The sequence below is a fragment of the Rhinopithecus roxellana genome, chromosome 17 (assembly GCF_007565055.1).
Source record: "Rhinopithecus roxellana isolate Shanxi Qingling chromosome 17, ASM756505v1, whole genome shotgun sequence".
NCBI lineage: Eukaryota > Metazoa > Chordata > Mammalia > Primates > Cercopithecidae > Rhinopithecus > Rhinopithecus roxellana.
In genome coordinates, this window is record NC_044565.1 from 6,202,498 (window position 1) to 6,225,842 (window position 23,345).

A 23,345-nucleotide genomic window follows, 5' to 3' on the forward strand; every position below is an offset into this window, starting at 1 on the left:
CAGCCATAAAGAGCCCCCTAGACAGAGGGGTGGACAGAAGCCATGTGGGCAGCCCAAGAGACACACAGGGGTCCCCGGGTTGGCAGGGCTAACTGGTTACGGACAGGTCCTTTGGGGCCCCAGCCCCTTGCCAGTCTTTGGAGGAATAGCCGGTGGCTCCCGCTCTCCAAGGTGTCCCTTCTGGGCTCTTACCTTATCCTTGGGGCCCCTTTTAGTACCAAGGGGCTTTCTGTCCCCCTACTCCTGTGCACAGATCCTGGAGCATCAGTCACAGCGTGACAATGGCTGTGGTTCCTTGTTCGGATGACAGACCACAGAGAGGCAGCTCACAGCTTTGCTCCCTCTGCACTTTCCCAGCCCTGGGGGGGTCAGGATGGGAAAGTTCTGACTTCTTTGGAGGAGGTCTTGTCATCGAACTCATTCTAGGGTGGGAGTACGGGTGAAGACCTCTGGCTTACACCCAGCCTTGAGCTTCATGTGCATTTTGAGGTGTAAGGGGTGGGCTGGGTGCTAGTGCCTGAGGCCCTCCCTCCTTCCCACCAGACCTTCCTTCCCAGCCACTGAGGGAGACCGGCCTGTGGCTGTTGCCTGCCTGGTGCCAGGCCTTCCTTCCCAGCTGCTGAGGGAGAGTGGCCTGTGGCCGTCGCCTGCCTGTTGCCAGGCCATTTTATGGGATCCTCAGTCCTGTCAACCAGGACTGTCCTGCTTTACAGACAAGAAGAGATGGCTCATGAGATTACACAAGCCCGCCTGGAGGCCTAACCAGCAAGCTTTGGGGCCAGATTGGCCCCTATCGCCTGGACCCCAGCCCGGCTCCTTGGCTGAGCCCAGCTGCCCGGTGACTCAGACCCACAGAGTCTGCTGCGCGGGCGAGGGCCAGGGCGGGGTGCCAGCAGGTATAAGGCAGCCGGCCAGGGCGCTGAAAGCCCGACCTCACCAGGAGAACATGCAGTTCCACACTGGGCTCCTGCTGGCCGCCGTCCTGAGCCTACAGCTGGGTGAGTCCAGGGGCTGGGGCTACTTCCTGCTCAGGGCCCCCATCGCTCTAGCCCAACCACTGTCCCTCCAGCCCTGGGCCGTGACTGCCCACCTCAGGAGAACCCATTCCTGTCCCCCCACCATCTGCCGGGTGCAGCTTTCCTCCGAAAGCCTCCTGCGATCCTGCAGGTCCATCCAGCTCAGCCCCAGCCTGCGCACTGACCCCCACACTGACCCCCCAACTTCTCAGGGCGCACAGCCCTTGGCTCAAACCCCCTCTTCCTCTCCCCAACCCCCAGACCTCCCCAGTCCATAGTGACACTCCTCACACACGCACCTTTGTGCGCGCGCATACACACACTTTGAATTTGCCCCCCTCCAGCCCTCTTGGGCCTGGCCTCCCAGCTAGCTTGTCTCCTGAGACCACCCTCCCCGGACTCCTTCCTCCCGAGCATCTTCTCTTGGCAGGGCATCTCCACTCCCATCCTGAGACCTGAACAAAACCAACTGGCCCCTTGATCTGCCGGCTACCCCCACCTCCAAGCCCAAGCAGCCCAACCCCCCCAGGGGGCAAGCCTCTGCGTCCCTGGCTATGGGTTGGATGACCTGGGTATCCCCTGCCTCGCAGGCCCTGAATGAGCAGGTGGTGGAGCATCGATGAGTCCCTGGTGCTGGCTCAGGTGTCGCTTACACCTCTCCAGCCTCCATCCCCAGGGGCACCCTCCTGGCCTATAAGCGGCTGAGCCGCTGACCCTGAGGACTGCCCCAGGGTCATGAGGGCAGACCAGCTCTGTGATGAAGATCTGAGACACACAGGGGCTTGGGAGGGTGGGCATGTGTAGGCGGCAGGCAGGAGCTAGTTCTCTCCATGGCACCCTTGGGCACCTATATCCTCACCTCTTCCTTCTGGTGCCCCAGACTCCTGCCCATCTTCCCTGCTACAACCCACCCCAGCCAGCTGTGACAGCCAAGGGGAGTTTCAAGCCACTTTGGTGGGAAGGGGCAGAGAGAGGCTTGGAGGCAGCTGTCACCACCTTTCTTTTTTGAAGGTGGGGTCTCAGCTTGCTCTCCGGGGATGGTAGAGGAGCCAAATCTGATGGTAGGGGCCTGTCCTGGCCAGAACTTCCCGTCTGTGTTACCTTCTCTGTGGTGCCTCGATGGAGGATTCCACCCACAGGACCTAGCGGTGACCAGAGGACTCTGGCCAGTGGCAGGGGCCTGGTGTGCACTGAGGTCTGAGGTCAGCTCAGTGCTGGTGCGTGCAGAGCCATGCTGTCAGGAACCCGGGCTTGCAGCTGGTGCTGACCGGGGCTGACTCCAGCCCTTCTCCACCTTTGGCAACAGTGAGTCAGGGGCAGCCCAGCAAACACAGGATAAGGCAGGCGTGGCTTCCAGTGTCCTGAGGTTGGCTGCCTGGGGCACAGCTCAAGAGGAAGCCAGGGCCTGTGCCTGGTGCCTGTGACAGAGCAGCCCTCACGTCCTCGTGGTCACACCATTGGCCCTGTCACCCTGCAGGCTCCTATGCAGAGAGAGCAGGCCTGGGGCCAGTAGGTGTTAGGGTCTCTGTTTACAAAGTCTTGGGTGTGTGAACCTCAAGTGAGGACAGGGAGGGAGGGAGTTTGAGGCTGAGAAATGGACGGAGGTGGTCAGGGAGGAGAGGACAGAGTCAGGGATGAAGAGGGGCAGAGAGCAGGCAGGGAAGCCCTTGGGGAGTGCCCAGGAGGGCTAGTGGGCCTTGGGAGTGGGGCAGTGCCCAAAGCAGAGAGCAGGACTGCTGGGCAGAGCCACAGCAGCACTGGCGGAAGAACACAGTGCCTCCGGAGCGCAGGCCATCCTCCCGGATAAAGCAAGGCAGAGCTCACTGCTCCCTGCTGCTGCTCCCTGCTGCTGCTCCCTGCTGCTGCTCCCTGCTGCTGCCACTGTAGTGGGATATTTTAAGGAATTAGAGAGACCGAGGGGTTGAGGAGGATATTTATTATTTAGGTGCAATGGCCCAGTTGGATTAATAGCCAAAGGACTGAGCCCTGAACAAAGAGTTAAGTTACCTTTTAAGCATTTCATGGGGCGGAGAGAGATCTCTGCAGGGTGAAGCATGTTACAGAAGCGAGAAACAAAGACAGTTATTCAATTAATTGAGATATGCATTACATAATTTCTTCCTTTTCAAGGAAAAACATGTTTTACAACTTGAGTTTATCTGTCTGTGACCTTGCAACTGCACAGCTAGAGAAACAGGGTCTTCCCAATGCCTGGGAAAGGGAGAGATAAGGCTCACTAGCCACAGAAAAATAGGCAGTTAAGTTTTAAAGGACTCCAGTTCTTTCTTTTCCTCAGGGGGAATTGGGTTTTCTTACATACAACTGAGTTTCTGTTTACACGTTCTTTTTTTTTTTTTTTTTTTTTTGAGATGGAATCTTTCTCTGTCGCCCAGGCTGGAGTGCAGTGGTGCGATCTCGGCTCACTGCAACCTCTGCCTTCCAGGTTCAAGCAATTCTCCTGCCTCAGTCTCCTGAGTAGCTGGGATTACAGGCACACGCCACAATGCCCAACTAATTTTTTTGTATTTTTAGTAGAGATGGGGTTTCACCATATTGGCCAGGCTGGTCTTGAACTTCTGACCTCAAGTGATCCACCCACCTTGGCCTCCCAAAGTGCTGGGATTACAGGCGTAAGCCACCATGCCTGGCCTACACATTCTTTAATTTCTTTTAATTCCTGTTCTACCACGTCCTGGTCGCCCTTGCCCTGGGCTACCTGTCGATGCAGGAACAGCCCCATCATCTCAGCCACCAGAATCCGGTCCCAGGGGTCTAAAGGGTACCACTCAGTACACAGAGGCAAAAGGGGGCATGGCCAGAAAGAGCATCTCAGGGCCCCTCCACCTTCCCCACAACCCCCACCCAGGGACCCCTAACAGCCAGGCTGCTGTACCCTCACTCCCCTGGGACATCACACCGCAAGCCAGGGCTGCCCAGCCCCACCCTTGCCCAAGGCTCCTTCCTGGGCAAGGATGCAACCAGCTGGCTCCAGCTGCAGGGCTGCCAGGCACCCCAAGATGAGGGACAGGGGCCCAGTTCCTGGGAGGACTGGATCACAGGGTTGGGAGACTGGCCACTGAGAAGGGTCATGGGCTGCTGGGTGGAGTTGAGTGGGCACCATCACTGCAGAAGGTGGCCCACACCTGCCTCCCGTCCATCTGTGTCCTGTCTGTCCCCATGCCGGCAGCTGCAGCCCAAGCCTTGTGGTGTCATCAGTGCACGGGCTTCGGAGGGTGCTCCCGTGGATCCAGATGCCTGAGGGACTCCACCCACTGCGTCACTACTGCCACCCGTGAGTGAGGGGGCAGCAGTGGGCTGGCCATGCCCTTCTTGCCCAGGTGGGAAGATGTGGGCTCAGAGGGGGACAGAGCCTGATCCAGGCACCCAGTAAATCAGAAGCATAGGGGAGAGTGTCCACCAGCGATGCCCAGGGAAGGGTATGAGCAAAGGGCCACGTCTGCCCCCGGGAGTGCCCGCATGCTTCATGTACCTGGGGTGTCTGACCCTCAGCTCAGTGGCAGATGGGGCAGCACAGTCTGGGCAAACCAGAGGCTCAGGGAGCTCCATGGTTTCTCTCCTGCCCACTCAGGGGTCCTCAGCAACATCGAGAACTTGCCTCTGGTCACCAAGATGTGCCACACGGGCTGCCCCGATATCCCCAGCCTGGGCCTGGGCCCCTACGTATCCGTTGCTTGCTGCCAGACCAGCCTCTGCAACCATGACTGACGACTGCCCTCCTCCAGGCCTCCGGACACTCAGCCCCCACAGCCCTCACAGCCTGGCGCCAGGGCTCACGGCCGCCCCTCCCTCAAGCCTGGCCGGCCCACATCTCCTGGCCTCTGCAGCCACCATCCAGCACCACTTGTCCTCGGGAAGTCCTGTGTGGAGTCTTGCCTAAATCTGCTGCTGTCCAAGTCTGGGGCCCGTCGTGCCTGCCACCCCTTCAGTTCCCAACCTCCCCCAAATAAAATATGATTGGATCATGTGGCACAAGCTATCCAGTGAGAGTGGAGCCCCGCCATCCTGGGCTTGGGGGTAGAGTGAAGTAGGTTTGGGAGTGCTTCGCTACCTCACCCCAGGCTAAACCCTACTACCCCACCCCCACCTGCCCTTATCACGGAAAGGCCCTCCCACCTCCAGCCAACTGTCAGGCCTGAAGGGCACAGGGGCCCAGGCCCCCCGGGCAGTTGCTGTTCCTGAAGCAACCAGAGTGGGAGTTGGGGCTGGGGCACACGAGGAGACCCCCACCCCAGAGCGGGAGTTGGGAAGCCTCAGAGAAAGGACATCCCGGCTGAGACATGGAGGCTGTGCGGGGTGGAGGAAGGGGGGAGGGGCCCTTGGCAAAGACAGCTGCCACAGGCCTTCTGGAATAGGGAGAGGGGTGAGGCAGGCTGTGGCTTCCTCACCCTCGCCCTCACACACACCCCTGGTCCAGTGGCCCGGCCTGCCCCTCCCTAGGAAACCCCCAGTTCTGGTAGGGAACACTACCTCCAGCTCCTCTGGGCCACTGGGTGCCCAGCATGCAGGTCAGGGCGCTGGGGGGAGATGCTGGGAGTGGGATGAATCAGACTGAGGTGATGAGCAGCTGTGGCCGCCCTTCTCGGGGTGGACGTGGGAAACGAGGTGAACGATGTTTGTGGAAGTCGATCACTCGCTAGCCAAACATTGCGTCATGGCTGAGCTTCGGGCTGCAAGGTTGAATGGGACCCCCACATAAGCCTGGCACTCCCCTCGGAGAGGCTGAGGCGAGTCAACATCTGCAGGTCCCCCCCCCCCCCAACTGAGTTAGCACCTGCCAAGAAACACACCGCCAGGCCCTTTCCTCGGCCTCTCTTGTTCTCACCTTGGCAAAGTTCTTGTGAAGAATCAGCACAGGAGAAAGCTGATGGAATTGTCAAGCTGCTCCACAAGGAGGAGGTGTCCCAGGCAGGGCCTCCGGACATTCAGGTGCCAGGACAACTTTCAGAGCCCCAGGCACAGAAGGAGATGCAAACAGGGTGCGCTGGAGATACCCAGATAAGCTCAAGAACTGAGGTAACAATGGAGTGTTTCTCAGATCTGTGGGGGAGGGACAGGGTGCCCCTCAGCCACCGTGGAGCACTGCAGTGTGGAGCACTGCTGCGAGAACAGGATAAGGCTGGATCCTCACCTCTCGTTATAGCAAAGGCATTCCAACTGAATCAGAGGTTTCAATGTAAAAAGAAGAGGTTTTTAAATGCTAGACAATTCAGAATAGAAAAGCAAGACATATTCCTGAAGGGACTGGACACAGAGTTGCTGTAAACACAGCAATTCCACTCCTGGGCCAAATTCCACCCCCAGACATGGCCCAAGAGGAGTAAACAGGCGTCCACACAAAAGCCTGTGCACAAACATTCGCAGCAGCGTTATTCACAGCAGGCAAAAGGCAGGAAAAACCCAAATGCCCATCAACTGATGGACGAATCAACAGAGATGACAGACCCACACCACGGGATGTCATTCAGCCACATAAAGGAATGAAGCTCTGACCCACATCAAAACACGGGGAGCCTTGAAAATACGGGGGAGCCTTGAAAACAAACACGACGCTGAGTGAGACAGCAGCCGCGCACAACAGGCCAAGCAGTGTACGATTCTATTTCTCAGAAGTAGCCGGAATAGGGAGCTCTATAGAGAGGGAAAGGAGATGAGTGGTTGCCAAAGGGTGGCAGGGATTATTAAGAAATAGGGAAAGGCCGGGCACAGTGGCTCACGCCTGTTATCCCAACACTTTGGGAGGCCAAGGAGGGTGGATCACCTGAGGTCAGGAGTTCGAGACCAGCCTGGGCAATATGGTGAAACCCCGTTTCTACTAAAAATACAAAAATTAGCCAGGTGTGATGGCACATCCCTGTAATCCCAGCTACTTGGGAGGCTGAGGCACAAGAATCAATTGAACCAGGGAGGCGGAGGTTGCAGTGAGCTAAGATCGTGCCACTGCACTCCAGCCTGGGCAACAGAGCGAGACTCCATCTTAAAAAACAAACAAACAAGCAAAAAGAAATAGGGAAGAGCCAGAGTACTTTTCCTGCTCTCACACAATACAGTACTTCACCCCCTCACCAAAGTGTGTGTGTATTTCTCTCCACCAGCAACCAAGCCACACTGCAGTGGATACCGTCTGGGTGTCCTCAATTCAATTCCGACGCCATTCCCATGGAGGTCACGTCAGATCCCGCAGGTGGAGAGCTCAGTCCCACGTGATGAGCCCCGCTTCCGATGCCAGTCACAAGCCCCAGGTGTGGCCTGTGCTTCTGACCGACCTGCCATGAATCAGGGTTCCCACGACCCCCTCCTCGGGTTTGATGACTTGCTGGAGCAGCTCACAGGACTCAGGGATGCACTGTCCAGCGTTTACCCATTTATGACACAGGCTGTGACGAAGGTGCGGATGTACAGCAGGTGGAAGAGACGCACGGGGCAGGCACGGGGAGGGGCGTGGAGCTCTCAGGCCCTTCCAGCGGCACCCTCAGTCACCTGCGCATGCTCCGTTATCAGAAGCTCCCTGAACCCTGTCCTTTTGGGAAATTACGGAGGCTTCATTACGTAGGCATGATGGATTAAACTACTGGCCACTGATGAACCCAACCTGCTGCCCCCTCCTCTCCCCTGAAGGCTGGGGGTGGGGCTGAAGTCCCAGCTCTCTAATCCTGTGGGTCCCCATCCTGAAGCTCCCTGGGGACCCCCAGTCACCAGTCCTCTCATTAGCGTACAAAAGATGCCCTTGCCACTCCAGGGATTCCAAGGGTTTTAAGAGCTGTATGTCAGGAAACCAAAATATCCATCTCACAATCTCACAAAATAAGCACCTCATGTTCTCACAGGAATGAAGCAACGAGAGTGCTAAAGCGTTCAGGGTTTATTTTCAAGATGATGAAAATGTGCTAAAACTGTGAATACACTGAAAACCACTGAATTACACACTTTAAATGGGTGGATTGTGTGGTATGTGAAGTATACTCAATAAAGCTGCGAAAAAAATTTTTTAAAGAAAAGACACAAAACCAGAATTGGGATTCATAAATACTATCTAAAAATCTAAAATAAAATAAAATAAAACAAAATAAACAAACTGAAAGACAAAACAAACAAGGAAATATTTGCCACACATGTAACACGTAATGATTCCCTCCACACACAATGTCCACGAAAAGAGTCAAACTGTAAAATACGTGAAGACATTTATTCTGAGCCAAATATGAAGGGCCGTAGCCCATGACACAACCCTCAGGAGACCTGAGAACATGTGCTCAAGGTGGCCGGGGCACAGTCTAGTTTTAGGGAGACTGAAGATAACAATAAAATCCATGGAAGAGGTACATTGGCTGCATCCGGACAGGCAGGACAACTCTGGGGGATGAGGCTGGGGCGGGGTGTGGGGGGTGCAGGAGGCGTGATTCCAGGATTTAGGCAGATTTAAAATTTTTCTGATTGGCAATTGGTTGAAAGAGTTAAGATTATCTAAAGACCTGGAATCAATAGAAAGGAATGTGTGGATTATAAGAGGTGTGGAGACCAGGGTTTTATCATCAGATGAAACCTCCAGGTAGCAGGCTTCCGAGCCAATAGACGGTAAATGTTTCTCATCAGACTGAAGGTCTGTGTGGATGTTAACGCTGGTCAGCTTTCCCTGAATTCCAAGAGGGAGGAGGGATGATGAGGCTGTCCAACCCTTTCCCATCATGGTCCGAACCAGTTTTTCAGGTTCACTTCGGAATACCCTAGCCGAGAAGAGGGTCCATTCAGATGGTTGGGGGCGGGGGCTTAGAATTTTATTTTTGGTTTACGGTAAATAATCCTTCCAGATCCCCAAAGAGCAACAGATATGAACAGCCTGTTCAGAGAAAAAGCCATTCAAGTGGCCAAGCCAAGGAGAAGAAATTCAACCGTACTTGGAATCAGAGAGGTGCCAAGCAGTACTGTAAACCCCCGAGCAGGAGAGCAACCCGGCCACGTGGTGAGAAAGGACATGGGCCAACCTCTGTGCTGTCACAGACGCAGCCCTTGCAGGACAAATCAGCCCTGTCCAGGAAACTCCAAAATGCCACTAGCATTTTGTTGACTGCTGGCTCCCTAAAATGTCACCAAAAACCCAAGGACAGGTCACCCCAGCTCCCTCCAGCACTCCTGGGATTTGAGTCTGATTTGAGGTAGGTCTTCCAAGGTGGGGGTTCAGTTAGGGTTGGGCCAGGACTCGGAAAAAGTAGTTTAGAATTTTGAGGCCATGGGTTCTGAGTCTGGAGGTGTCCCCTAACGGTTTCTATTGAAGAGTCAATAGACCTTTTGGGAAGATCCTCAAGAAATGATAGCTATTTGCTGCTTTATCTTCCTAGAAGCGTGAAGCTCAGGAATGAAGACGCAGGGTGGAAAGTCGTGGTCTAGGCCAGGCGTGGTGTCTCACTCCTGTAATCCCAGCACTTTGGGAGGCCAAGGTGGGCAGATCACTTGAGGTCAGGAGTTCAAGACCAGCCTGACCAACATGGTGAAACTCCATCTCTACTAAAAACATGAAAATTATATAGCATGCGCCTATGATCCCAGCTGCTCAGGAGGCTGAGGCAGGAGAATCACTTGAACCCAGGAGGGGGAGGTTGCAATGAGCCGAGATAGCACCATTGTACTCCAGCCTGAGTGACAGAAGGAGACTCTGTCAAAAAAAAGGGAAGGGGAGGGGAGGAGAAGGGAGGGGGTCGTGGTCCCATGAACAGTGAGCCCTGTGGGTGGAGTTGGCTCCGGTTCTCAGTGTGAACAAGCCCCACTGCTCCCCGCTGCTCCTAACAGGGTAGGGGGCAAAGAACGTGCACAGACAGATGTTCCCTGCAGTTTTCCCATCATGAAGCTGCAGGTGAGCTAACCTGCATGCGTGCAGAGGGTGGCACTGGAGGGCACATCCCTTCTGGAAGGACACAGGATACCTCTTTCCAACGTACAACCCTTGGTGCTATTTGTGCCTCCACTTCCTTTCCAACATAGTAACATTGGTTTAGGAGCCATTGGTCTGCCCTGCTGGAGCCCCTCAGGGGGGATGCCCGGGAGAGCCAGAGCCCAGGTGGGGCAGCCCTTGAGACTCCCGGGAGGAGACCACCCTGAGGGCAGGCTGCACATGAAGGCTCACTGGGCCCTGGAGCTGCAGTGGCAGAGAGAGCTCTTCTGGGTTCTGGGTGAGGGTGGGTGTTGCCAACATAAATTGGGAGGGACCGTGCAGGGGACAAGGCCACAGAGGGGTACAGTGCCAGCTCCTACAGGGCTCTGCATATCAGACTCAGGATTGTGTCTCCTCCCCACTCAGCACCTCTAAACCTGACTCCTTCCAGCCAGCCCCCAGGCCTCGCTGGAGGCTGCCAGCCCTCCCTGAGCCTTGCTGGCATCTGGCCTGGAAGGGTGCCCCAGACCTGAACTTTTGACACTTCCTTTTCCTGGTCCACCCAGGGAGCTGCTCAAATAGAAGAATTCCTCTTTTGGAGGCAAAAAAAGAAATGAGGCTGTCCCATACGAGTGTGATCAGAAACTGCCCTGCCCCAGGCTTGGCCACAGCCTCCCACATGGGGCCTGGGGACTCCTGCCCCGAAGCAGAGGACGGGGCAGGGGTGAGAGGATGGAGGAGAAGCCACCAGGAGCAGAGCAGGTGGGGCTGTGTACAGGCAGGGCGTCCCTGGGTGCAGGGGAGAGGCCCCCAGTGCTGCCCCTGTGGCACCTCACTGTGGCTTGGGGCCAGCGGGGAGCCTAGCCTGTGTTGGTAGAAGGCCCTGGCTTCCACCCACAACCATGCCAGGGCACCGCCTGGCGCTGCAGGGGCTGGAAAACCACGGCTCCCTTTCCCAGGGGCCCTGGAGCCTAGGGGCGACCTCTATTTCCTGAATGTGGAAGGCAGGAATCCAGGCAAGGCACCTACTTCTCTGCTGGCCACACGGGGTCCTGGCTCATGAGGCTTCCTGGCCACAGGCCACCTGGCAAAGGTATACACATGCACAGGCCCCGCCCACTGCCTCCCTGATGAGCAGTGGCTCCGCCCACTGCCTCCCTGATGAGCAGTGGGCATGAGGTCTCATTCCAGGAGTCTTTCTTCAAGACCCACTGAGAGCCATCAGAAGGCATTACTTGCAAGTGACCCTTGAGGGTCAGATTCTGGAGCTGGTCATCCAACCTCTGAGGGTCCCATCAGCCGAGAAGATGGGCAACAACAAATCAGCTTCCAAATCCCTCCCCTGGGATGAGGTGGCCATGGAAGGTGAGGCTTTGAGGACAGCTGCACTTCATCATAAAGGTGAGAAGGGGGAAGGCAAAAGCAGAGGCCAGAAGCCACCTCCAATGAACCTCAGCACTTGCAGAGAGAATGACAAAGTTGGGGGTTTTACTGTTTGGTGCAAGATGCAGCCAGGGACGGAACATGTCTGCTAGTGGCAGAAAAGGAAGACAGAGACTGAAGCCGGAGGAGGATGCAGTGTGCGTGGCTGACTGGCAGGCAGAGGGGTCACCTAAGGAGGACTGGAGGCCCTAGGGCAGAGAGTAGCCTCCGCAGATGCCAGCAAGGAAACAGGGACATCAGCCCTGTGACCTCAAGGACGTGGATTCTGCCAGTGCCTGAGTGAGCCTGGACGAAGATTCCTTCTGGAACCTCCAGGTTGGAATCCAGCCCCACCACACCTTGACTGTGGCCTGTGGGACCCTGAGCAGAGAGCCTAGCTGAACCCACATGGCAAGAAAGACCGTAGCTAAAAATGAGTGTTGTTTTAAGCCACTAAGTGTAGGGTGATTTGGTACCCAGCAATAGACGCTAGTGCAGCTTGAGGCTCTGACGAAACTGGTGACAACGTTGAATGGGCCCACACGGCCGGGAGCTGAGGGCGGCCTCCACAAACAGACAGTGAAGAACAGAATTTGGCCAACTCCACACCAGTTTAGAAGCAGGTCCTCCCCAAGCTGAGCCTTGAGATGATTATGGCTCAGCCAAAGCCTGCACTGAAGCCTGGGAGTGACCCAGCAGCAACATGAAGCCATGCCCAGACTCCGAAACAGAAACAGTGATGCAGTAAGTGTGGGCAGCCACAGGACACTGACTGACCGCAGGGCCTGAGCAGACAGAGAACACTGGGTAATGATGGGACACCAGATGACCATGGACAGACCCTGGGTAGCACGGGACATGGCAGACCATGGAACCTGAGCTCCCATCCCACCCTGGGTACCATCCGACCCACTGACCTGTCAGCAGAAACTGCCAGGGACCAGAGTGTGTCCTCTCTTCACTGCTGCCCTCCCCCACCAGAGTGCCTCTAGGAGACAGACTTGAATCTTCACCCCGGCCCATGGAGAGGGATCTGGGGAAGGTCCTGAAGAAAGGCCTCACAGCAGGGATCCAGTGTGCCCAGAAAAGAGGCAGTGGTGTGGGAGCAGGTGCAAGGGCCCCATCTGATCCCTGGATCACAGTTCAGGGGTAATTTCTTGAAGTCAGCAGCTCCAGTGGCAGCCTGACAATTCCTCAGTTTAGTGGCAGCATTACTGTAGGTGGAAGTCATCCCTGGAGGCTGTCTCTCGTCACACACTGAGCCCTGATCCTAGTTACACAATGATCCTAATCCAAGTCACAAGCTGAACTCTGACATTTGTTACATGCTGAGCCCTGCTCCCAATCACACACTAAGCCTTGATCCTGGTCACAAGCTGAGCCCTGACATTTGTTACATGCTGAGCCCTGCTCCTAATCACACACTGAGCCCTGATCCTAGTCACAAGCTGAGCTCTGACATTTGTTACATGCTGAGCCCTGCTCCTGATCACACACTGAGTCTTGATCCTCACAAGCTGAGCCCTGACATTTGTTACATGCTAAGCCCTGCTCCTGATCACACACTGAGCCTTGATCTTAGTCACAAGCTGAGCCCTGACATTTGTTACATGCTGAGCCCTGCTCCTGATCCTGACTACAAGCTCAGCCCTGGCATTTGTTATGTGCTGAGCCCTGTTCCTGATCACACATTGAGCCCTGATCCTGAATAAAAGCTGAGCTCTGACATTTGTTACATGCTGAGCCCTGCTCCTGATCACACACTGAGCCCTGATCCTCACAAGTTGAGCCCTGACATTTGTTACATGCCAAGCCCTGCTCCTGACCACACACTGAGCCCTGATCCTAGCCACAAGCTGAGCTCTGACATTTGTTACATGCTGAGCCCTGCTCCTGATCACATATTGAGCCCTGATCTTAGTCACAAGGTGAGCCTTCCTCCTGATCACACATTGACTCTGATCCTGGTCATGTGCTGAGCTCTGACATTTGTAATATGCTGAGCCCTGATCTTAATAATACACAGATCCTGGATTCTGGTCACACACTGAGCCCTGACCCAGAAGTTCCTAGTGGAACTGAGGAGGGAAGGGTGTGGTCTTCTTGAAACACAGTCCTCCCAAACAAAGCCAGCCCAGACCCTGGCTAGGCCACATTTTTCCACACCCCAATCAGGCAGCTGCAACTTTGCAGAAAGGCTTAGCCTGGATCTCTCCATTGGGGGTCAGGCAGAAATTCTAGGAGGAGCTGGATGCCTGGGGGCCAGGCGTGTGTTCTAGGTAGAAGGCACAGGTGGGGTCCCTGGGTCTGAGGACAGGAAGGAGCTGGGCCATGCCATGTCAGAGGAATTGGGTCAGGCCTCAAGAGGAACCCAGGGTGTGTAGGGTGGGGTGTCTAATCCAGTTAGCTGCACCCAGCATCAACGGCCAATTGCAGCGTGGCTGAGTGGCACCATGCAAAACCAGACAGGCTTGCTGCTGTTCGGCCTTCACCCAGCCCTGGCTAGGCGGCCTTGCCTAAGTCAATTACTTCTCAGAGCCACAGTTCCCTTATGCAAAATAAATGCATTAGCACTGTGCACTTCTGGAGCTGCAGTGAGGAAAAGTGAGATCCACTAGGCTAAGTCTCTGACACAAGTGGGACGCTGGGGAATCCTGGGTGCCTCACTCACCACCCCTGCACGCTCCGCCCCCACCTAGTGCTCAGGGAGACACAGGCTCTCTCAGTCGCTGGGGCGAAGACCAGATCCCAAACAGAGCTGATCCAGCAGGAAAACCCAGGGACCCCTAAAGGGCCATGACAAGGAGGGGGTGTGGGCAGGAGAGTGCAGTCTACCAAAGACAGAATTTCAACCAATGGGGCAGGAGAGGGAAAGGCATTCCTGGCAGTGGGAACAGCAGGAGCAAAGACCAGGAGGGGGTGGGATTTAGGCACTCGGGCTGAAGAGCTCCAGTGTGAGTCTGGGCATAGCTGACATCATGGCCTTGATGGCCAGGGCCCAGGAAGATGCAGGCTGCTTGTCATGCATCCGTCCCCCCACCCCCACACCCTACACACTGGCAGCAGCAGGACTGGGAGCAGGAGGTGGCAGGATCACAGACCAGACACAATCTGGGAAGGCTGGTGCAGGCACTCTGGGGGGATGTCCGTAGGGGGAGAGGGAGCTGAGCTGGAGATGGCCTGAGTCATCCCAACCCAAAGTCACTGTCCTCTGTCTGAGCCCGGGGCAAGGAACTTTCCCTCAGTTTCCTTACCTGCAAGCAGGAGGTAAGCCCTGCCTGAGGGCAGCCTTATCGGAAGGTTAGGGATGAAGGTGCCCAGCTGGCAGGTGGCTGGGGGCATGGGATTAGCGCCCCAAGGGACCCCAGCTCCTCCCCACCCCACTCTCCATCCAGGACCTTCTCTGCTGACCCAGTAGTTTTTGGCGTTTGTCTCCTTAAGCCTCTGAGCAAACCGTGTAGCTGACTGTCCGGGTGGCAGTTCAGTCCCAGGCCCCCAACACCCAGCCTGACCACCCAAAGGAGCTGGGAGGTGGGACCAAGGTCCTCCTGGGAAGATTCCAGCCCAGAATCTGGGAAGATCCAGCACACGGATCTGTCCTGGAACACAGATGACCTGAGGCAGGAAGGATCCCTGAGGAGCCGGCAGCAGAGAGTGGCCCACCACCCTTCCCTGTCCCCTTCCAGGCCGTCTGGGGGGTGTCCCTGGGCTGCCTGGGGTGAGTCAGTGGGGGCTGTCCTGGATGGAGGGGAGTGGGGAGAAGAGTCGAGGCATAGAGTGTGTAGGAGTCAAGGAGGGTCCCCACAAAGGGAAAGGGGTCAGCCCCAGGCCACGGTGGCGGAGGCAGGGAGGTGGAGGGGTCAGGAAGGGGCAGGGAGGGGACCCGCCTGTTACTGGAGGAATGAGGAAGAGACAGGGAGGGTCCCAGGCGGGTGGGGTGGGCCTAGAGGGCCAGGCTGGGAGTGGGAGGAGCAGCCTGGAAGGATGGGGAGCCCCTGGAGGCGGGCCTGGGGCGGGGTCTTCACACCTCCACCCTCGGGAAACTTGATCCCACTAATCCGCTCAGCCAACCGGTCTGTCGGCCACCTCACTTGGTGTCCGCTGTACCCCGCAGGGCAAGAGCACTCCCGCTAGGGTGAGAGCACAGAGGAGTGGGCCAGACCATGAGGGGGACACGGCTGGTGCTCCTGGCGCTGGTGCTGGCTGCCTGCGGAGAGCTCGGTGAGGCGTGGGACCCACAGGGGAGCTGCGGCAGAGGGAGATGCCACCCACTGACATTCGCACACTGTTCCTGGGGAGGGCACCCCAGGAAGCGGCCTCAGAGGCAGGAGAAGCCAGAGGTGCAGGGCCAGTGTGTGGACCACCCCTGGCCATAAGGAGAGGAGGGTGGAGATGCAGAGAGGGGTGGGCAGTAAGGGGGGCGGGAGCCTAATGAGGGTGAGCAGAGGGTGGCCTTCGAGGTGGGCGGGGGGCAGCCAGCCACATCCCTGGACACCAGCCTGGGTGTCGCACTTTATGGGGGGCTATGGGCACCCGAAGGGCCTTAAGCAGGGGAAGGAAGGGGACCCCAGGGAGGCTGTGAGGCTGGGGTGGCAGTAGGGATGGAGACGAGTGGGGAAACCAGACACACGGGGTGGGGTGACTCCCTCACACGGGGCCTGAAACAACCATCGGGGCAATGTCTGGACTCAACCAGAAGCAGCTGGGCCCAGAGACCCCTGGCGGATGGCTCTGCCCATTTCCCAGAAACAGGTGCACCAGAGCGGGCAGAGGCCCCGCTGGGTCCCCAAAATGGGGACGGAGGAGTCAGGCCTAGCTGTGCAGCTGGCTGCCCCAGCCAGCATGGGGGCCAGTCAGACCCACCTGGGGTGCTGCCGTTGGGGCTGGGGTCACTGGAGTAGGAGGGAATTGAAGCCTCTCCGACCCCTGCCGGCCTGTAAGTCCCTGTGGGAGAAGAGTGGGCACCCAGACACAGCCCGGCCGTAGCCTGGTCCACCCTGCATTCCATGGGCCTCCTGGCCTGATCCTTTAACCCCCACAGCAGCACTTCCCTGATGGGGAAACTGAGGGGGTAATCTGCTCCCAGCCACGCCCCCACCCGAGGCTTCCTGCCTGAGGTGCCTCTTGCTATGGAGATGCCAGGGCTTCAGTCCCGGAGTCTCCCAAATGTTTCCAAAAGGACTTGGCTTGGCCCCGCCCAGGCCTTGCCGGCTGGATCCCCACCCCCAGCAGCTGACTCTGTTGGATGCAGGGTCCCAAGGCGGAGCCCGGCCTGTCCCCAACCCCAGGCTCCTGGTATTGTTCCTGAGTTTTGGCTGGTGGGCATCTTGGCCCTGGCCAGTGTCACTGTCCCATTCAGACCTGGGCTTCCAGGACAGACTGTCTCTGGGCTTGGGAGGGGTGAAGCCTGCCTGACAGCCCTTGTCTCTTCTCCCCAGCACCGGCCCTGCACTGCTACGTCTGTCTGGAGCCCACGGGAGTGTCCGACTGCAACACCATCGCCACCTGTACCATGAATGAAAACATGTGCAAGACAACACTCTACCCCCGGGAGATAGGTCAGTGGGCACGGAAGGTGGGCAGAGCTGGGTTCCTGGTCAGAGCCACCTCCAGCCCAGTCACCACCAGCCAGCTTGGCCCCAGTGCACAGCCACCACCTCACCCATCTCCAAAAATGGCTTTCTGCCTGAGCTAGGCCTCCCTCTGCCCTCCCCTTTCTTCCTCTCTCCCTCCTGTCCTTCAGTGGGAACACATCTGCAACCTCGTTTTGGGGGGACTGGGGAAGGTGGGCACACTTACAGGCTTTGGTTTCACAGTCACCTCAGGGTGGGAAGTGCCCCATCAGGTCAGGTGCAGAATGCCAGAATGCCAGGCGGCACACGGTAGACACCTGGACAACACCAGTGGGAGGAAAGAGGAAGAGGAGGGCACTGGGCCAGGAGGGACGGAAACCCGGGTGGGTGACCCCAGAGTGAGGCCTGTATGAGGTGGTGCCAGCAGGGACCAGGGCTTGGAGGCAGTAACCAGTCCTGATGGCTGACTCTTCCCGCACCCCACAGTGTACCCCTTCCAGGGGGACTCCACGGTGACCAAGTCCTGCGCCAGCAAGTGTGAGCCCTCGGATGTGGATGGCATCGGCCAGACCCGGCCCGTGTCCTGCTGCAACACTGAGCTGTGCAATGTAGATGGGGCACCTGCTCTGAACAGCCCTCACTGCCTGGCCGGGGCCCTCACGCTTCTCCCACTCCTGAACCTCTGACTCTAGAGTCCCCGCCAACCCCCGTGGCCCTGCGCCAGCCGGCCCTGTGCGGCCCAGCCCCACATGCCTTGAAGAAGTGCCCCCTGCACCAGGACTTCTGAGTCTCCTTTCTGGGCACAGACCTGCGTTCCAGGGCAGAGAAAGGGGCCCCGAGCTACATCTCTAACCCCGTCTGTGTCCCCGTTTCTGTTTGTCTGTCTCTCTTCCTGCCTTCCTGTGATGTTAGGCTCTATCCCATCGCGAGAACAGCCACTGGGCCTGGGACCCCCACACAAACAATGCAGATCTCTGCTCTCAGGGGATGTGGGGGCCTGACCAGGGTGGGGCAGGAGCTGAGACCCATGGGCAAGGGAGCACCACATCTACCAGGGTAAAGTCAGGGCCGGCTCCTTGGAGGAGGGGGCATTAGGGCCAGGCCTTGAATGACGGAGAGATCTGGCAGGCCTTGAGGAGGGCAAGGCATTGTCAGGTGGCAGGAAGGTCAAGGCAGTGACCAGGATCTGGGGTTGTCCCCTGGAGCACCCCACTCCCACCTCCCCAGCCTAAGCAGGGCCTTGCCCCAAGGCTGATGGTGGAGGCTGCTTTGAGGAGGAGGCCATGGGCCAGATCCCAGTGAGTCCACTGCCTGCCTCTCCAGGCTCACCCCACATGTCCACTTCATATCCCTGCCCTCATTTAGCTCTGCTCCCAGGGGTCGGGTGCCCAGGGGGTCAGATGCCCAGGGCAGCACAAGTTCTGGTGCAGAAGGGGCCTTCGTTTCACCTGGGCCCTAGGTCAGTGCCCCAGTCCTCCAGGCCACTCTCCAGGGAGTCCTCTGCTCCAGAGGCCTCCAGGCTGAGACTCCCCATGATCACAGGCAGGGACATGCATGCACACACATGCACGTGGTCCTAGAAACACACAAGGAACTCAAGGACGTGAGGAAGGACAGGACGCAGTGGCCCTGCTACCCAGCACCAGCCCCTCCCAAGGGCTGCCCAAGGGAGGTGGTGGCAAGAGATGGGCCCCAGCCTGGACAGAAGAGAAGAATGTTCACCCTGGAACCTGCCCCTCCCCCTGGACCCTGCAGACCCCCACTGAGCCTACCCACCTCACCCTCCCTGCTCCTGTAGCTGTTTCTGGGCCCCTGGGTGTCACCCTCCTGGGACTAGACCTGTAGTCCACAGTGGGCGCTATGGTCCAGGGCCTGCTCCCAGGGGCCGGGCCCCCACAGCCCAATGAGTCCCACCACCTGGAGCACAGTGACCATCTGTCAGAGACGCCTTGGTGCTAGAATGAGGGCAGCCTCCTGGAAAGGAAGGGGCCTGGGAGGCTAGGAATATTCTAGTGCTGTCTTGGATACCCCATCCGGGCTGTGACCCTGAGCTCTGATTTTGTCAAGAGGGAGACATGCTCTCAGCCATCAGACATGTCACAGCTCTCAGCTGGCTTTTCTCAAGACTCTCACAAAGTGGCCTCAAAGCCTAGTCTGGGACTCTATTTACACACACACACACACATACACACACCCTACAGAGACTGCGAACGAGGCCTATCTGTGATCAGAGATCAGGACTCAGCCTGGAATCAGGATCGGGGCTTAGTCTTTGGCAGTGATCAGGGCTCAGTCTGTAACCAGTGCCAAGCCTTGATCTATGATTGATGTCCTGGCTCCGTGTGTGAGCCTGTGGCACAGCCACCGAGTATGACCCAGTCAAGGGCCAAGGATCGGGATTCGATCTCTAACCAGGATCCAGGCTGTGTGTGATTGTGTGATCAGGAAATGGCTTCAGTCAATGATAGGGGAAGAGGCTCAGTTAAGGCCCAAGCACAGGCTGTGAGTGAGGCCCATGCCAAGCCTTAGATCCCTATCTTTGACCTTAACCTCACCGTCCATGATGCCACCTTTAGGGTACCTGTCCCTGAGATTCCCCATGACCCAAGTCCTTCAACCAGGCTTACTCCTCAGCTTGCCAGTGGGGTAGGAGGGGCTTATAGTGAGGTGCCAGGGCAGGGACCCAGGGCCCCACCAGTGCAGTGCCCTGGGCAGTTTCACAGCCTGTAGGAATGAGCAGGGCAGGGCATGGTTTGATGGGAAAAGGAAGAGCCAGTGGTTCCAGATTTTGGTTAGGAGCCAGGAGCAGGCAGGGGAGGGGAGGAGTTGAACTCAGTGTCTGGTGGCGCAGGCCACTCCCACCCGTGGCAGGCTGATGGAGTGGGCTCTGCTCCTCTCTAGGACCTGCCAGTTCCAGCACCCTCTGCCCCGGCCCCATCACATCTGGCCCTGAAATCAGAGGAATGATGAGACCACCTTGCCAGCTGTCCTTTTTTCTCTCCTACTCCTGACCTTCCCCAGGCCACCTGCTGTGACCTTCCAGAACAGGATGAACACCTGCCACACTTCCTCAGGGAGCAGGGCTCAGCCCACCCCAGGGCAGGTATGTCTGGCTCTCAAATGCAGACAAGAGAATCAGGACAAAGCTGGAACCCAGCACTAACCTTCAAGAGGACAGAGCACCCTCAGGACCTCAGTCATCACCTCCCATATCTCGGCATTAGCAATCCCCCCACCCCACTGCCAGGACATCTTCCTCAGCCTCAGCCCTGTGCCCACTGTCATCATGCCATCTAAGTCACCAGCCAGTGTCCCTGGGTAGCTACTGCAGCCACCTCCAGCTCCTTGCCTCCCCCTTTCTATTCTAACCATTGTTAAATCAGCAGCCAAAGCTGAGAGCTCACTCAGTGCCTGTCTATGCAAAAAACCCCAATCCTGGCCAGGCGCGGTGTCTCATGCCTGTGGTCTCAGCACTTCGGAGGTCGAGGAGGTGGGCGGATCACGAGGTCAGGAGATCGAGACCATCCTGGCTAACGTGGTGAAACCCCATCTCTACTAAAAATACAAAGTGGTGGCGGGCGCCTGTAGTCTCAGCTACTCAGGAGGCTGAGGCAGGAGAATGGCGTGAACCCGGGAGGCGGAGCTTGCAGTGAGCCAAGATCGTGCCACTGCACTCCAGCCTGGGCGACAGAGCCAGACTCCGTCTCAAAAAAAAAAAAAAAAAACTTAACCCTCCAAGGAACTTGACTAGCTATCAGACTCACCTGTGAGATGTGACTGGCTCTGCAGCCTGGACACAGGGTCAGAACCAAGGCTGAGGGTGTCAGACTGGCAAGTCTGAGCTCACATGGAAGAAGGCCTGAAACAGGTCTGTCCCAATGGGGCAGGTTCTGCCCTGAGAAGAAGTAAGATTCCCATTCCCAGGGGTGTCCAAACCTGTGCTGAGTTCTGTTAGAGAGGTTACAAAGCATTTGTAACCTGGGGAGAGGTCATCCTGAATGCCCACAAATACCCATCCTGGGTCACCTTGGAAGAAACAACATTAAGCCTGTCTTTAACTACCCATCCACCCATTCATTCCATTCATCCACTCATCCATTCATCCACCCATCCATCCATCCACCCATTCATTCCATTCATCCACCCATTCATTCCACTCATCCACCCATCCATCCATCCACCCATCCATCCATCCTCCACCCACCCATCTCCCCTTTTAGCCATACATTATTCACCCATCCATCCTTCTACCCATATGCCCACCCACCCATCCATCACTCTCTTCATCCATCCACCCATCCCCTATCCGTTTATCTATCCATACATCCATTCATCCATCCATCCATCCATCCACTCATCCATCCACCCATCCATTCATCTTCTGTCCAGTCTCCATTCATTCACTCATCCATCCATCCCCCCATCCATCTACCCATCCACCCACCCCTGCATCTATCCCTCTTCTGTCTCCCATCCATCCACCCACCCATCCATCCACTCACCCATCCATCCACCCATCCACCCACCCATTCATTCAGCCATCCCCCATCCATCCACCAATGCACCTACCTATTCATCCATCTATCCCCCTTCCATCTACCCATCCATCCATCTTCCATCCATCCCCCATCTATCCATCCACCCACACATCCATCCATCCACCCATCCATCCATCCATCCATCCATCCATCCATCCATCCATCCATCCATCCTCCAGCAAATGCTGCTCAACAGTCAGCATGGTCAGACCCAGGCTGTGGGAGAAGGATTCTTAGAGGAATGGAAACATGTTCTGCTTGAGGAGATGACAGTCCAGTAGTCCCTCAGGCCAGTCCAGACAGGGCAAGCATCAAACACCAACGGTGGTGGTGGGGCTTTTTGACTGCATGCTGAAGGCAGTGGAGAGCCAGGGAGCGTTTCTGGGAAGAGCAGTGCCATGGGCCAGTTTGCATTTTAGCTGGTCTCTCTGAGAGGAGGGTGAAGAGTGTAGCCAAGGAGAAAGGGCCAGGCCCCTGGGAAAGAGACTGGGCTGACATGGCAGATAGCTGGGGCTTGGTGTGAACTGGCTCAGTGCTGCAGGCCTACCATGGATGAGAACTCTGGGGTTTGGGAAATGGAGCTGCCCTCAGAAAACCTGGTCTCCCGGTTCCACATGTCGGGAAAAGGTGTGGATTCATGGAGAGGCAGGAGGAGGGGAGGGCAGTCACCTAACTAGGGCATAAATTCTCCCTGCTTGAGTCGTGTCTGACACAGTGCTGCTTTTCCACCTGCCAATAGGGTGCTGGGCTCAGGGATGGGCCAAGTTAGTGCCCACGCTTCCCACATAGCAGAAAGGCTGCCTGTGCCCCTCTGCTGGCTAATACTCCCATCCAGAGCACCCTCTGAGGACTTCCCTCCCTTTGAAAGCCAATGCAAGCAGCGGCTGAGAGCAGTACCCCTGTCCTCAGCATCTGCCCACCTCTACCCCAAGTACACCTGCACTGTGATCAGCACAGAGCTGAGGCGAAAGCGTGATGGAGACCCATCCTTTGCCAGATACTTGCTAGTTTTCACAACCACCCTCTGGCAGATGTTCCCCTGACCAGCTTATAGATGAAAGAAAGTGGGGTGAGAGTGTCTTGTGAGTAGACATGGGCCACACGGAAGGCTGGGTGGAGCACAGGTGCCAGAACTGGACAGTCTCTGACTCCTCTCGAAACATCTGGGTGTATCTGTGGACCAAGCCCTGGGGAGAGGCTGCTCTTGGCTGCCATCTGTGCACCAACCCATGTCAGCCCCTTTGTTTGATTTGCAGTAACTACGCCCTCCCTTGGCTTTCTTGCAACCATCCCATAGCCTCACACAACTCACCTCAGCCCACAAGGCCAGGTCACTTTAGCTTTCACAACTACTAACAGAAAACCAAAGACTGGAAGGAAAAAGGGACCACATCAAGGCCACAGATGGAGAGAGCAGTAGGCCAAGACCAGAACCCAGGACTCCTGGTGCCAGTCCAGAGCTCCTTCTGGCATCGAATTCTGCCTCAGAAGGGCCCACTCACTCACTACACATTTGTCTGCCACCACGTTTATAGCCACCCATCCCTCCATCCCTGAATTCTCCCATCCATTCATTCATTTTTTCACCCATCAACTATCTCAAGTGTCATTCATTCAATAATCCATCCACTCATCTTTCCCCCATTCATTCCTCCATCCTCCACCCACCTATCCACCCATCCTCCATCCATCCATCCTTCTGAAATCCACCTATCCACACATCTATCTAACATCCATCCATGCATCCACCCACCCCTCCTCCACCCATCCTCTGCCCATCCACCCATCCATCCCCCATCCATCCACTCATCCTCCCCTCATCCCCACACATCCACCCATCCATCCTCCACCCATTTCCCATCCATCCTGCACCCATCCACCCATCCATCCCCCATCCATCCCATATTCATCC

The 23,345-nt window shown here is 56.9% G+C and overlaps 2 protein-coding genes across 2 annotated transcripts; both read left to right on the plus strand.

Annotated features, from left to right (window-relative positions):
- The first annotated feature begins 875 nt into the window (after window positions 1-875).
- Window positions 876-5,013, plus strand: SLURP2 (secreted LY6/PLAUR domain containing 2). The gene is made up of 3 exons (XM_010385472.2): window positions 876-998; window positions 4,204-4,308; window positions 4,606-5,013. Exons 1-3 carry the CDS (start codon window positions 947-949, stop codon window positions 4,740-4,742), a joined length of 294 nt encoding a protein of 97 aa, XP_010383774.1. The 5' UTR covers window positions 876-946; the 3' UTR covers window positions 4,743-5,013.
- Window positions 5,014-15,411: 10,398 nt separating this feature from the next.
- LYPD2 (LY6/PLAUR domain containing 2) lies at window positions 15,412-17,675 on the plus strand. The gene is made up of 3 exons (XM_010385471.2): window positions 15,412-15,543; window positions 16,761-16,880; window positions 17,382-17,675. Exons 1-3 carry the CDS (start codon window positions 15,486-15,488, stop codon window positions 17,579-17,581), a joined length of 378 nt encoding a protein of 125 aa, XP_010383773.2. The 5' UTR covers window positions 15,412-15,485; the 3' UTR covers window positions 17,582-17,675.
- The last annotated feature ends 5,670 nt before the right edge of the window (window positions 17,676-23,345 follow it).

Coding starts and splice junctions, on each gene's coding strand:
- SLURP2 (XM_010385472.2), top strand. CDS start 947: ATGCAGTTCCACACTGGGCTCCTGCTGGCCGCCGTCCTGAGCCTACAG. Junction 999..4,203: donor CGTCCTGAGCCTACAGCTGG/GTGAGTCCAGGG, acceptor CCATGCCGGCAG/CTGCAGCCCAAGCCTTGTGG. Junction 4,309..4,605: donor CTGCGTCACTACTGCCACCC/GTGAGTGAGGGG, acceptor CTGCCCACTCAG/GGGTCCTCAGCAACATCGAG.
- LYPD2 (XM_010385471.2), top strand. CDS start 15,486: ATGAGGGGGACACGGCTGGTGCTCCTGGCGCTGGTGCTGGCTGCCTGC. Junction 15,544..16,760: donor GGCTGCCTGCGGAGAGCTCG/GTGAGGCGTGGG, acceptor TCTTCTCCCCAG/CACCGGCCCTGCACTGCTAC. Junction 16,881..17,381: donor ACTCTACCCCCGGGAGATAG/GTCAGTGGGCAC, acceptor CGCACCCCACAG/TGTACCCCTTCCAGGGGGAC.